Source organism: Ooceraea biroi, chromosome 12 (genome assembly GCF_003672135.1).
Source record: "Ooceraea biroi isolate clonal line C1 chromosome 12, Obir_v5.4, whole genome shotgun sequence".
Lineage (NCBI taxonomy): Eukaryota > Metazoa > Arthropoda > Insecta > Hymenoptera > Formicidae > Ooceraea > Ooceraea biroi.
The window spans coordinates 7,018,976-7,034,753 of record NC_039517.1 but is presented as its reverse complement, the minus strand read 5'-3'; the positions used below and the strand labels follow the sequence as shown (position 1 = coordinate 7,034,753).

The window sequence follows — 15,778 nt, the reverse complement described above, 5'->3', positions numbered from 1 at the left end:
GTTATCTGCTCGTGACGCTCAACATACGGCGATTTGCGCAAATCGAACGTGTTTTACCGTGGTTGGCATAGATTCGAGCGTACTTGACATTTTTCAAGGATATTCTTCGCGAGTCGATACAGTTTACACTGCATTAAATTGGAAGACTGCAGAAATAACAAATAATTCATATTACTACGTACTGCATTTTATATGTATATGCTATTTTGAGTGGCATGCGCTATTATGTAAAGACGAGGCGTTTGAGGAACGATTACTGGGAAATGATTACATATCGGCGTATTACGAAACAGAAGATAGTGGAACGTTGACAAATGAAGAACGGAAAAGGTTTCAGAATCTGAAACTCTTTTATATGCATTTTAACGCGTTTTTCATATTTTAACTTTATCGCGCGCGCGAACACAGAATATACAAAACGATATTCATGAGTTCGACGAAAGTATTCAGCATTACACGCAATCCAAAATAGACCGTGACAAGTATCTTGTTGATAGCGTTACAGCTTAAAACGTCAGAGTCGCTGTACAAACCGCAAAAGAGGCAGCGTTTCCTGCTCTCCCGTTCCTCTGCGGTGGCGAGGCATTTCCTGCGCCCACGTCATTTTTACCATTTTTATCTCGTGCAAAATAAGTAATGCACTTTATTAAGACATAACAGGGAGACGCTGACAGACATTCATTTAACACGTAGCCGTGATAATTAACATACATTAATTAGCATATTAATGTCAGTGTCATTATAAAAAGTTTTAATCAACGACTTCTTCTCGGCAAAAAGAATGACACGTTAAAGATCTCTTCTTTTAACATAATTATATCAAAAAATAGGCTATCAAGTGACAAATCAATCCGATTTTTTTAGTATGTTTTATACGCTGGGTAAGGTAAAAACTGACCGAAATACAACTTTTTCGCTCGTGTAACTTGGCCGCAACGACGAAAATCTCGTTCACCTTCGGTGGCACGGGATAACTCATTTACGTATCGACCTGTATTTCATCGCGACTGTATATTTTCAACCTCGTTCTACTTCGTGCAGGACAACAAAGTTGTGCAGCTTCCTGCACTCTTCCTGTATTTGTTTTTCTACCACGATGAGCCTCTACCACGACGGGTAGAAAGCATAATCGCGTCACGCATAATCGATCCGGTCGCCACGAGCGAACACAGCGCGATCATTGTTCGATAATCGTGTCAGTGGAAAGTTCGAAGGGCTTAGGGGCGATCGAATGCCCCGTCTAATTATCTAACCGTGCGAGGGTTGGATGGACGCGATAAGCAATTTATGCGCGCGTACGGCACGGCTGATGGACCAAGTGTCCATCGCAGAAGGCCATTATCCCCCGCGTTTAACCCTCTCCCGTCCCCGAATTACTTCTAAACGTCAATGGGACTATCGGAGTTGGCCGCAATTTATATGAAGCGTGCGATAATTTCCCGATGATACCTTACTCGTGCCCCTGTTATGCATGTGCAACACGAGGCGATTTCTGCTTCTCGCAATTGGACTTTGCATCTTTATTATTACGTAATAGCATTATGAGATAACAATTATACAATCATGCATATGTAGATACGCACTTCTCTGGCATTATTGTCTTTTAATAGCAGATGTTGGCAGTATGCGATCGATCTTTTCCCGACGAAAACATTGGGCCCTGTACGCGGTTAAAAATCGTTAAAAATCCGCCTTGGAGTCGCGACTGAACAGCGGAAGTAAAGGTCACGACGCTGACATGAATCGCATCGCATCGCATCGCATCGCGGGTAATAATAGCGTTAGGATTTTGCGTGGTGCGTGCGGAACGCATCGCGCGTCGTGTCGATAAAACAGCGAGACGGTAGAGCGGCGAGCATCGGCGGAGTTGCGCGTGTGCGGCCGCAGATGTCACCCGTGTCGGCAGGTGCGCTCGGCCAATAGGCGCGCGCGTAGGTCTCCCCGCACCGCCGTCCACTGGTGCTCCTACGGTGGCACGAACAGTGATCGCAATATGGCTTCCGCCAGCGCCAGCGCGAGTGAGAGTACGTCCGATAGAGGTGACATCGGGTCATGTCGAGGTATTCGGAGGTGCACGGGCGGTCGCGCGCGTAAAACCCGCTGCGTGTCGCTCTCACCGTCGCGCGGACTTGCGTGGTCGCGCCGTTAACGCCGCGAATACTCGCGAGTGTAACAAAACAATCACGCTACTTGCGAAGGAAGACGAAGGCAGGGAGAGAGAGAGAGAGAGAGAAAGGGAGAAGTGGACGGACCGAGTGAGTGAGTGAGAGAGAGAGAGAGATCACGAAGTGCACTCCGCTTCGTTCGAAACGTTCCTGCATGATTCCGCGCGGCAGGTAGGACGAATCGAATCGAATCGAATCGCTGCTTCACGTCGTTTCGGAAAGTTCCGCGCCGCGGAAGAAACGCCAGGACGCGTTCTCGCGGGGCAGATAACGTGTCGCCGATTGTCTCGCGCGCGTGCATTCCGGTGACGGGATCGAGTGAGAATCGGGAAGAAAAAGGACAAGTGTAACGAGGGAGAGAGAGAGAGAGAGAGAGAGAACTCATAGTCCGCGTCGCGTCTCCGAGACGAGAACGCTCGTGTAAACGCACCACCGTGCACCGGTCGTGCCTGCGCGTATGTGTGCGTGCGAGCGTGTCGCGTGCGCACAGGTAGATGCACATTCGGATGCAGGCGGACACGTCGCGGCGAGAGAGCGGTGAATGAGCGGGAAGTCGCGAACCCGAGAGACAGCGCGCGACAGGGATAGATAGATAGACAGAGAGGGGGAGTGGAGCAAGGGAACGAGAGTGAGCGAGAGAGACGGGCAGGAGGGAGACGCGCGCGGGGTGCATGACGGCGTTTCGTCGGTGCGCGAGGCGACGTTGCCAGAGTTTTCCCCCGTCGCGTACTCCCGCTCGCGTACACGCTACTACTACTACAGCACCACGGCGTCACACGAGGGAGGAAAGGAGGGCGACATACGCGAGCGCGACGTCCTACGTGCGACGTTTACGCATCGCCGTCCGTCGTCGTCGTCGTCGTCGTGGTAGCGGTAATAGTAGTGGTAGTAACAGCGGTGCGCGATCGCCGCCGCGTCGCGCTAACGAGTATCTGGACGCGGACGAGTATCGTTCGGCCTCCCCGGTGACGAGAACCCGACGAGGAGGTATTACGCGTACGTGTATTGGCCATGGAACGACGCCCGACGACGCGCGGCCGCAGCGACACGTGACATGCCGAGCCACAAGCCAGCGCAAGCCATGAAGAAGCCGCCACGGTGAGTCGAGATATTTGTCCTTTGACTCTCGAGACGGCGAGATCGGCATGGCGTTCCTCGCGTTTTCATAGGTTTCTCGTTCAACTAAAGCGCGTTGCGAAGTGTTCGATGCTTTTTAGCGTTAGCTTAACCGTTAAGAATTACTTAACGGCGAACTTTCTAAGGCCAAACTGTTGCGCCTCTCGTAGAAGACGTGACGCTTTCGCCTGTTTCCCCGTCTATTTTCTTTTCTATTTCCTTGGACCCCTCGAGCCTGTATCACTCGAGGTGGGCATAATAATACGAAATAATCATGGATATGGAACGAGGAGACATTTGCGCGATTCGTGACGGTCGGACAATGTCGATCGGTAAATCGGAGAAAAGTACGGAGAAGCGAAGAATAGTACAAAGAAAGAAGAGAAATGATAATAAAATTATTGCTGAATATCAACGAAAAATAAATGTTTCTCTTTTCTGAATCATTGGCCAACATCGAGAATCTTGAATAATTCACCGATTTGTTAATTTTTATTTACATCTGTTCTTGATTCAATCCCGACTCGGATATTTACATGAGAAATCCCAAAATAATACTACATCACAAGTATGTAATTACTCCGCAGAACGATCAATATGATAACTCAGTGATATCACTGAATCTCTTACCGCCAAGTATTTTTTATTAATTTAAACTCGACGTCACTCAAATTGGATGACAGTTCTAAATTCTTAAATTCCAGGCACTTGTGGTCTCCTCGCGGGTAATAGGATTTCAGTTACGAGCAAATGAAGTCTGGAAAACGTGCTTCGGTTTACGCGGAATTCGAGTCACGGGTCTAACGAGTTTATTTCAAGGGAAATGCAAATTTCGAGGCTTACTTCGCCCGTGGCGTACCGTTGTCGCGGGGGAGAAGAGATTTCCTTAGAAAATCAAAGCAACGGTTCGCCCACTTATAACTTTGCGGGCTGCCGATGATTTTAAAAGCAATACTCGGCGCGAGGCATCATCAGTCGTCGCGCGATTTAATTAGTTTCCTACAAAGTCGCGGAGCATTAATTATTCCTGCGGCGTGCGCGCGATAAATAATCACGAACGAAACTTTGTGGTATTTCAGATTAATCCATGTACAGTGTACTTTATACCAATATACAGTAAGAAAACGAATACTCTGCTCTTTTTCATCTCTTCTTTTGCACTTGGAGCATGATCACGAACATCATCGCGATGCTACACATTCCTAAGTATCAATGGTAGACTGCATTAAACAGCCGATCCAATTAAAACATTATGCATCGCGTCGCACATCGCAATCGCGGCTCTCGAAACGAGAAAAACCCGTTGGATCCACGCGGCTCCCCGCCTTTTTTCTCTGCGGAAAAAGGGCAGACAGCCACGTCGAGCACGTCTCTATCGGCTTTGTGCGCCAGTTGTCGGGAAATTAAAAGGGATCAGCGACTGTTCGGCGGGGATCATCGATCGCGCCCGCCATTTCGAGATTCCGCAGAATGTAACGGTACGTCGCGAGTTATTTCTCTCGTGCCATATGCGGTTTCCGCCCGATGCACTTTATGTACCTACAACGAGAAAATCATCGTCCCAAGCGTTGAACAAAAAAAAAGAGAAAGAAAAACGAACTGGTCACGCGCGTGTGATCCTTCTGGAAAGTATTTTTTTTCTCTCGAAGATTTCTCAAAGATGAGATCACAGAAAGGAAAGCCATAAACTAGATAAAGTAAGATATATTCAATTATAGCGTTATGAGCTATTACGGGCATCGTATCAATATCGCGGCACTTGATTTTTGCCTTTATTTGATAAGCTGTACGAGAGACTTTCTCACGTTATGCAACATAAACTCGAGACTCCACAAGTCTCGTAGTGTTTATTTCGATCGCGGATTTCTGCGCATCAAACGCGATCACATCATGTTCGTAATCGTCAACCGATATCTCCGTTTTTCTGCAAGAAAATCGATTCATTTTCCACGCTCACAGAAATAGATCTCGCGTTCGCTGCGAACTGCTAACAACGTGAATAATAACGCGCGCGAGCACGAGCGGAACCGATAATTACGTTCGAGTTGAGGAATACGTAGTAATAAGACGACGCGGGGATACCGGAGCGAGGGCGAAACCGGAGTGCATATCGATTCCGACGACGACGGTGGGCGAAAGGGATGCAAGATGTTTCGGGGGCGCTTGTTTAAAAGTGAATACGATAATCCACGTGCTGCTGCAATCATGCCGTTCCCGCCTGCACCCGCGCGCGAGGTAAAGGTTACGAGAACTTCGTCGTATTGACCTTCGCTACCTACACGAACGGGTTCGCGCACCGGAGGCCACCGGAATCAATTCCCGCTGGAAATCCGCCCACGTCGCGTCGTCTTACGGGTTACCTGGGCAAAGGTACCGACGTATAATATCGACATACTGAGGCAGCATCCTTTGTAGCTGACCTTTTACTCCGGAAGGAATCATTTCACGCTAATCCGATTACGTAAGATTCCGAATCGGTCAATCTTTGCTGAAGAATGAAATACTATAGATTTGTATAGGATATACACACGTACGAGATCGCGCAACAATCACATAATTCAAAAACTTAAGAGAAAAAAAAGAGATTGTCTAACACATTTAAACCTGAGCAGAGAAACATGCGAGACATTTACACGAAGGGATTCGATGCAGCTTGATTCTATAAACATATTTATAAAATTAATTTATAATTTAATTCTAGAAGTCTAAATCTCTTCGTCATGTGTTGTACAATTACGTTGATTTATTTTACGTTAAATTTTCAGATTTCTAAAGAGATATAAGAGAAACTTAAATATCACGTTGTCTTTCGATTCCTCAGCAATATCAGAGGATAGAAAAATAATTCGGTACGCAACACGTCGAGCGATGCATCGAAACGTTAAGTCGATCATGTAGTCGTACTGCGATATTATTACGACGTTTGCGTAAGAGGCTCGTTCACTTTTTTCTACGAAAGTTTTTCGCATAGCAAACCACATCGGTTCGATCGAGAAAAAGAGACGAACGGCGATGGAAAGAGAAAACCAAGCTCGGCGTGCATGTGAACGAAACGGGGAAAAAGACACGGCGAGCCTCAGCTTGCGAACGTGTAGAAAACTCGCATGCACAACGAATCGCAAATATTATAGCCATTGAGAGTGGGCGGCTGGGATAAATAAAATATTATAATTGTCGTGACGCAACGTCTCTCGCAAAATCGATACCGAAAGCGGTTTTACGCGCCTTCGAGCTTTCATTTTATCTCTCCTCTACGATTCCTGTCACGTCGCGAATGCTGCATCCCGAATTATTCCGATAGCTTGGTATTTTAAAACGAAAGATAAGCAAAGCTGCGGTAATGAGAATTCTTCACTCTATAAACTGTACTTACAGAAAATTTTTAATTAAACGTAGAAAACTATTAACGTTGTATGACCAATAAGAAAAATAAATGCCAAGATGATCCTCGCTAATAAAGCTCGATTTGACATAATAATGCTATACGTTGTACATTCTACGCTACTTCCGAATGCTTTTACGTCAGTCGTGACAATTTGCATGTTTCATGTAAATTCTCAAGAATAGCGTATCGCCGTTATCGACACATTGATTTCACATTCGCGAGGTATTGATTTTGCTCTCTCCCTATCAAGTGATAAAATATCGATAATAAAGTAGCAACCGCCACGGCGGGCAGTTCCATTACGGTTTCGCAGCGCGTGTATGTTGCTCTCTCTCTCTCTCTCTCTTAGTTCCTCTTCCTTTTCCATAAACCGCCCCTTTGCACTCTCTATTTCACAGCTTTGCGGGAATTCCTTTTCCGCGGTGAAATACCGCTCAAAAAGGCGGCCACATCGCGCCACCGACGTCGTCTTTCTTCCGTGAATCACCCCGTAGATCGCACGATAACGTTCTCTCTCGGATTCTTAACGATTTCTCACGGCCGACGCGGTCGGACTTTTACTTCGTGTGCGGCAGACGAATAAAAAAGAGTTACCGAACCTCGGGAGGGGTGTTTCGTGCGTAGGAAAAATTTCCTTCTCTTCCCTCGCGATACTCAAATTCTTTCAGCGGTGATTAACACTTTGTGTTGTTGCATATGAAATATCGCGCGGTTTGATACGATACATTAATTAATAATTTTCGAATTTAAGCAAACTAGATACGCTACATCATAGCAAATATGAAATAACGTGAATTCTATTCTACATCAAGATGCGCGTTGATCGAAAGATCTTCCCTTCGATTAACCTGTCGCTACGGCAGTATCGCAATGTAATTCGATTGTTGGCTCACTGACGGCGGTTCGAGCACCGCGGGGCGCGGCGACGGAGGTGGCTTTGAGTTCCTGAAATTGCAAACGACGAGACAGCGAGGAAGAGGAAGACGACGACGACGACGACGACGCCCGCCCAGCGGATAGTCGGCGCGCGGCCTTTATCAAAATGGGTTGTCAGCCGCAGCCTTTATCGTCGAGTTATCGGGCAAAGAGAAGAGCGAGCGTCGCACAGCCCGGGCAAGATAGGAAGCGGACCGAACTCGAGTCAGAGTCGGAGAGAATCCGCGTGTGCTGGTGTACGTGTGTACCGGCGAGTTCCGGCGGAATAAGAGTCGAGTTTCATCGCGGAATCGAATTCCCGATTCCGCCTCATCCGCCCTCGCATTGATCACGAGTGCGTGAACGAGTGATGGCGACGCGGTGAAATTAATGCGGGCAATTAATAATAATTATGACGACGCGGCGCGTGACCGTTCCGCTTCTCTCGTCGCGATACAAAGATACACGTTTACTTATTTGACTTAATTGGCATGGCTCGACGAGCAATTTCCACGCAAATGATTCTCACGATTCAGATAACCGACCGGCGCGTGCGCTAATAATCTAATAACTAATGACCCGCCCGCGATCGAGGCTCCATTAGCGTTAATATGAAATTCAAAATAGCGATAAAGGAACCTACTTGGCTCGAGGAAGCTGCTTGGCTGCCGTGAACGGGAGTGAGACGATCCGTTTCGGATTTTATCTCGTAAATCTATGCCGTGCAGCAACCAGACCGATAGCCAGGGATAATTATTGCCACCGAGCCTACAATCTCGTCGGTAATAGGATCATTACCGATATTGTCTAACATCTGATAGGCGAGTTATGTGATCGAACATATTGATTATTCGCGATTGGCGTGTTAAATACCGCGTGTAGCGAATAAACATCAATCGCCGGCGCGACAAACGCGAACTGCAATCCAATTACCGGAAATCAAACTGAGCAGGAACGCTCTCGAGGAGCAACGTTGCCTCGTTACTCTTAATTCTTCGAGAAATACGCGCGCGCATCGATCGAGTGATTTCGGTATCACGGATGCGGGGATTCAATCGAATAAGGAGGGCGAAATTTGTGATAACGCGATCGGATTTTATGCGCGTCATCTCGGAATGCCTCTTCCGCCAAAAGAGCCGTGCAGTAGTTCGACCCCAACGCGAGGAGCATGGAGCACACGGAGGGGTGAATAAGCAGTAAAATCAAGCGCAAAACGGTGCCCGTTTTCTACATACTTTACGCAGTCGAGAGAAGCAGTTCCCTCCCGCGCGGGCTGCTTGGCACTGGCCGCATATTTCAAGCGTTTCGCAGATAGATACGCGTGAGATTCCGAGACCGGTTTCTGTCGATGCCCGGCCGGAAACAATGACGCATGCCTCGCAAATAAAATTACAAGCAGCATGAAACCAGAAAAGCGCGAGAATATCGTGGAGATCATCGTGGAGAGGATCGAGCAACGATTAGGCGTGAATGATTTGACCTGACAATGAGACTAGCTTCTTGACTGAGCGGTGATTCTGAATAAATTGTAACGCGAGTAGGAAACGGCGGAAGGTATGAGTCCTGTCTCGAGAACGACGGATAAGTCTATAAAAATAAGATTAATGGCATCTGACTCTTCGAAGACGTCTTTACCATGAAAGATCAGCATCTTAACTCTAACCATGTCATTAGCGACTTGGCAGCGTCTGCGAATCGTCGTTTGCACGCGTATACGTACAGATTAGATTCTCTTTCTCTCTCCCTCTCTCTCGTGAAATGTTGGCGGTATCTTGTGCGACCGCACACGTGCATTTCGGTGTGTCATTTCAACATGTAGAATCGAGACATTTCGCTGACGCGTTACACTATTTGCGCACCCTGCGATAAATGCATAACACGTCGCCGCACAAACAACAATGCGTCAGATGGAAAAGAAGAGAGAAGACTCGCCTCCAAGGCCTTCTATCGCGAAAGGATTTACAATCGTCAAACTCGTTAGTGCTTTCGCGAAGCGCTGTCTCCGTTACGCGTAATTGACACTGTATTTGGATTAATAATTACGTGATGTTGCGTGTATTCCCGCAATCTCCTGTGCAGCCTTGAGGATCACATTTGACAGCAAAGTAGTTTCAAGACTATTGTATTATACATGTTTTTAGAACGCACATAGTTTTCTCAGAATATTATATAGAATAGAAAAAAATAATTACGAAGATATAAAACATAAGAAATATAAAGAAATATGATATTTGAAAAATAAAAAATTTATAGTAAAATTAAGAGCAAAATAAATTAGTGAGAGAAGAATGTAAAAACAACGATACAGATCCCCAAGGAACATGCACGATGCTCAGGTTTGAACAAACAATATCGATATCCTTGGGACGTAAATATCCAATGCCAGTGCATCTTACAAGCAGAAAGAAGAGAGAGGAGCTGGCGAGTGTATATAGGATACCGAGAGTTTTTTAGATCTTAATCGCGGAGAGACGTTCCTCAGATTTCTCTTGCTTCAAGAAATTCATACAGTGTAATAAACAGGCAATAAAGTAAATGAGCAATAAAAATAACCGCATTTACGTTGCATGTTACATAAACTGTTCGTTGTCTTGATAGACTCCTCCATAAATCTTTACATAATTTTACGTTTGCTATAATATACAGGGTGTCCCGAGTTTTAACCGACAAACTGCGGGAGCATATTCTACTAGTGGAAATAAGAAAAAATTCTTATATCGAGTTTGCTTAGAAATGCTTTATTACAAAGTTATAAACCAATATTGAAAAGAAATATCAGATAAGTAACAACGGATTTTTTCACAAAAATAAAAATTATCTACGCAATGATTTAGTGACGCATTTCAAAATGTTGTCCTTGCACATCGATACAAGCTAGACATCGACGTAGTACAGAATTTGTTACGGTACGACATTCCTGAAAATTTTGTTGCATCTCAGTAACTGAATTAGTAATTCGTTGCTTTAAATCTATCTGGTACTCTCCTGTTAGGAAATCTACGTCGATACTCTCGTACGGCAGCTCGTGCATTTCCGTCACAGAATCCGTACACGAAATGAATATCAGTGTATTCCTTATTTGAAAACACTTTTGGCATTCTGATAGTAATTGCTAGTTGACACGACGATTGAAATCTAACAGCTACTGTTGTGAAAGTAACAATCATACTGAATCGTTTCAACATAGTGAACATGAATACATGTGAATACACGTAACATAAACATCTTCGACCTTCCAAATTCTACACTATGTTCCGTTGTTACTTATCTGATATTTCTTTTCAATATTGGTTTATAACTTTGTAATAAAGCATTTCTAAGCAAACTCGATATAAGAATTTTTTTCTTATTTCCACTAGTAGAATATGCTCCCGCAGTTTGTCGGTTAAAACCCGGGACACCCTGTATATATATATATATATATATATATATATATATATATGAATGTTTAAAAATAAGCGGATAAATAAGCGCGAGAAGAGAATTAATAAAATAAAGTGTCACAATGAAAAATGTCGAGTTCACATGATAGATACCTAAATTTCCACTGCTTTTCATGATAGCGAATTAAAGCCTTTGAACACCATGGGGAATTATTCAGCGTCGACCGTACGACCCGAGCACTCGTTCGTTTCTTTCTCCTCATTTCCCCTGGCTCTCTTTTACGCCGTTGCTCCATAATTTAGCAACCTACGCAGCTTCTCCTTCGTCGTCGTCGTCGTCATCGACGACGACAACAATGGCGACGACCAGAGAGCATTTGGAACGTTCTCGTTGCTTCGCCAGTTCGACCCTCAAATTCCTAAACGTCGTGCTCATCTCTTCGACAGTTCACCGGCTTAGAGACCACGCAATCATTCGCTCGCGCGCACGTCCGCTTTCCTTCTCGTCGCCGAAAGTTGGCTCGGAAATAAAACTCGTGATACGATTAAATTCATTCCCGAGAACGAGCGGCAAGTGGCTCGGATTTCAAGTTTCGCTAACTGGTACAGATCTGCCTTATGGGGTTTTTTAAGTTACAAACTTTTGTTGTGCAATGCGACCGAGATAAAATTTTCAGGCTCCTTGAGGGAAGCCGGAGTTGCTTATTCTTTAGCAAAGACAATGAGCTTCAACATCAGGTATCCTGAGAATCGAGCTTCGAGTACAATATTTGCTCGAGTAAAACAAGAATAAAATATTTAACAAATATAGAATTCACTCGCTATTCTCGAATTCTCTCATTTCTTAATTAATGGCAGAATCTTTTAGCTTCTGAGACGACTATCTTTACCCCGAGAATAAGACAAAACCCACCGACGGGTTTTTAATTAATTCAATCAACATTCTCTTCAAAAGAGAATAGACTCTTAATTCTTCAAAAATACTACTTGCTACGCGTTCGATAACAGAGAGACTCCTTTTCCCCGAAAATCCTGGAAACAATTATCCCAAAGAACCCTCAGTGTAATAAAGTTTAAAAGCCGAGCGTCTTCGACTTTTGATACACCGACAACACTAAACAGCCGATATCGTAACGAGCGCCATGCATCTGCGTCAAGATCAATAAACAAGGCGTCAATCTTCTGTGACTCATCCCCCCATAATCGCGTCGCTTCACCACTACGTGGTACCCGCTTCTGCGGCGTCAGTGACGTATCGGTGACCCCGGATCACCCTGGGAACATCTCTCCCCTGCCAAACCCCGACCCCGAAAACGTCACACAAACATCTCGCCAGCTACAGAATCGACGGACGAGCAATTTCACCTTTTAAGTCACGCTGCAAGGTCGCACGCATTTTTCCGACGCAGGTAGCGAGTCCCTTGTGTTCCGAGAATTCTTTTCCACCGGCGGAAACTCGGTCGACGGCCGATGAATCGAATCAATGACCTCGGCAAGACGATCCTCGCGCAAGTTGTGAAAGCAATTTCTGTATTTATCATTCGCGGTAGTTCGCCGTTAAGTAACTCTTAACGGCTAAGCTAACGCTAAAAAGCACCGAATACTTCGCAACGCACTTTAGTTGAACGAGAAACCTATGAAAACGCGAGGAACACCATGCCGATTTCGTCATCTTTGCTTATTACGGTCGCTTAAGTTCCCCCTCGACCGATCTTGAAATAGGAATGTACGGGAAAAAAGCTGTTCTCGCGATACTCTCAGCATCGACTTTCACATTGCGCATCTGCGCCTTTAACGTTGCGTAGCGAGATAAAAATGGAAACGTCTTATTCTAGTTTTCTTTTTTATTAAGGATGAATTCTTATTAAAGATAAATTTCTTTGCAATAAAATTGAGAAACGGAACTTGTTAAATTCTTTCTATTTTAAGAATCTTACTGGAGCTCTTTCTTAGAAGTCCGCAAATATGCAAACTGCCCCACGTGAGATATTTTTCGATTTGTACAAGCACACATTCCTCTCGCGGTAGAATTTTTACATATTGTAAAATGTTGTCAAACATTTCTCTCTCTCCGGAATTAAAAGAGATATAATTAAAGCTGGAATTGAAATTTTTTTGTTATTATGGAACAAAGAGTCATTGTTTAATCGTGGTTAGTGAAATTGATTGGTAAAGTTTTATAAAGCGCGTTTGTGTTGGACTTGATTAATACTATTATACATTAATATTAAATTTGTGCTACTATTGCATCGATAGTAATAATTATATTATATTATATTTTATTTTATTTTATCTTTGATTTTAATGTATCAAACGTGCGATAATCAGAATCTTTTCGCCTAGAATTACCGTGATATCACGAGATGTTCAGGATGCTGTAACATCGCGAAATTATTCAGGATAATCGATTTGCAGTTAGGTCACACGTACTGACGGTTCACCCCTGAGCATTCCCGGCACCATTCTCATCGCACATTCGTTCTTCCCTTCGTACCATTAATTCGCTCCAAACTAGGACACTCGTTATCGAAAAGAGGTTCTCTTCAGTGTTTTGTCGAGTCTCTGGTAACGCGTTCAGGTTGCGCCTTCAGGCAACTCCGCTGATCGCGACAACAACAGTTTAGAAACAAGCGGCCTTTAATTAACTTTTCAGCATCGTAACGCTGATGTGCTTTGTGCTACACGCGAATGAACGTGTCACGTTTGACGTCCCTGCGTATTACATTGCTTGTACATTTAAATGTCAGCTACAATACGGAAATCTAAATGCTTGAGATCTCTCGTTGAATCTCTCAGCACGGTGGGTTAACAACGAAACGCGCGTAAAGCTAAATTAACCGCTCGCAATAGCATCGCATTGGCAGCACACGCGTGTTTTCTACGTGTATGACATTTTGAATTAATCCATTAACATAGTTGTTGATGATAATAAGCAACAATCAAAGATGATGGGATGATGTTGAGTGGTGTTAGAAAATAGTGAATGCAACAACAGATTTATCCTTTTCCTCACAGATGCTCTCATAGATATATTCATTCCGTGTACCGTTGGGGAATATAGTCGACGTATCGCGCGTAATATCGGCTCTTAAATTTTACGCGCATGATTCCACGGCATAAATTCCATGGACGATCGCACGTTAAGCGCCTTTCATGCTCCGAAACAAGTCAAGATCATCTCTCCGGTTGGTGTCATAAATTCTTATCCTATCTCATATTCTCTGCCTTATAATCATTGAGAAAACATCGTTTATCATAAACGACACGCGTTTATCACAGTACGTACACATATTGCGGTATATAATTTAACCCTCAGTGCGCACTGGGTTAGCGTAACCCGGACCGATTTTCAAAGTTGCGGTATTGGAACATGCGCTGAGGCTTGGGGAGATAAACTTATGTATCCCTTCTACAATTTCACTGCTTGGCAGCCTAATGGCCGCATCACACTAGAGATCCTTAACTAGAGATCGGACAACGTGTCACCATAGAGTAAAACCGGATATGATGTTATCTTACGCTGCGTTTTAATGTGGTTTTGACTAGTTTTGACGGAGTTATAGTCTGCTAGGATTTCTTGGTTAGATATATATACAGGGTGGCCCATTTTAATTTATACAGTCGATTTTTAAAAAACTAAAAGAGATACGAAAAAATGTTTCAGACAGACATGTCACGATTTCGAGGGGGACATAAGATGATACCATTGGTTTGACCTTGAATAGTCGTTTGAAGGTCACGCGAAGATCACCTTCAATTTCTTAAATTGAAACCCCAACTTTTTATTGCAGATTCTTATTCTCCATCGAAAAGTAAGTAACTTTTGTCTGAAACATTTTTCCGAAAAATGTCATCTTATGTCCTTAAAATGATCTTCAAGATGAGTTTTGAGGACATTTTAAGGACATAAGATGACATTTTTCGGAAAAATGTTTCAGACAAAAGTTACTTACTTTTCGATGGAGAATAAGAATCTGCAATAAAAAGTTGGGGTTTCAATTTAAGAAATTGAAGGTGATCTTCGCATGACCTTCAAACGACTATTTAAGGTCAAACCAATGGTATCATCTTATGTTCGAATTGACGTTCAAATCGACTATTATCATGTATATTCATTTTTCCGTTTTTTTCTTTTTTTTTTTTTTTTTTTATATCTTTCTTCCGGTTTTCTTCCGGTTTTACCTCACGCGACGAGATTGATCAATCAGAAATTGTTCACCCGTTGTCTGATCTCTGATTCATCTCTATATATCTATATCACACTAGCGGCTCACGGCTACGAGTGCGATTCCTCCTCGGCCAATCAGTAAGCACCAACTAGTGACCTCTCTCGCGTCTGCCATTGATTGGCCTAGGGGGAATCGCAACCGAAGATGCAATCATATCCGCAGGCGCGAATTGCTAGTGTGACACGGCCATTAGTGCGCCAAACATTCTCGAGCTATGAGTTTTGAAAGTGCGTGTTCAATCGTCAGGAAATCCGGATTTACAAAAAAACTTGAAATAATACTTTTTCTCTTTGTGAGCTGCCATTTTTAATTAATATTAAGATTATTGTAATAATATTGATTATTGTAATAAATTCCTCACTGAAGAATAACGTGATGTATTAAGAGTGTGATTTAGTTTTGAGGGTTTTGCAACAGATGGCTATAGTGTCAGTTTGTTCCAATAGCTGTTTCCAATAACTGTTGTTTCTTACAGTGTTGACATTATCCATGACATTTAGTAGCATTATAGCAATATATGCAATAACAGTCGTGTTTATATCATCGTAAAAATGCAACTTCCGAAACAGCATTTTCGACATGCGT

The 15,778-nt window shown here is 43.8% G+C and overlaps 1 protein-coding gene across 5 annotated transcripts in view; it reads left to right on the top strand.

Annotated features, from left to right (window-relative positions):
* Window positions 1-15,778, top strand: part of LOC105284176 (AF4/FMR2 family member 4) — a 194,653-nt gene that overhangs the window by 45,892 nt on the left and 132,983 nt on the right. Inside the window, exon 1 of one of the 5 annotated variants that reach the window (XM_011347503.3) lies at window positions 1,262-3,263. The exons of the other annotated variants lie outside the window; for them this stretch is intronic. Coding sequence (XP_011345805.1) covers window positions 3,220-3,263 — 44 coding nt within the window. The 5' untranslated portion in view covers window positions 1,262-3,219. Of the gene's footprint in view, window positions 1-1,261; window positions 3,264-15,778 lie in introns of those variants that run through there. 5 annotated transcript variants of the gene reach the window in all.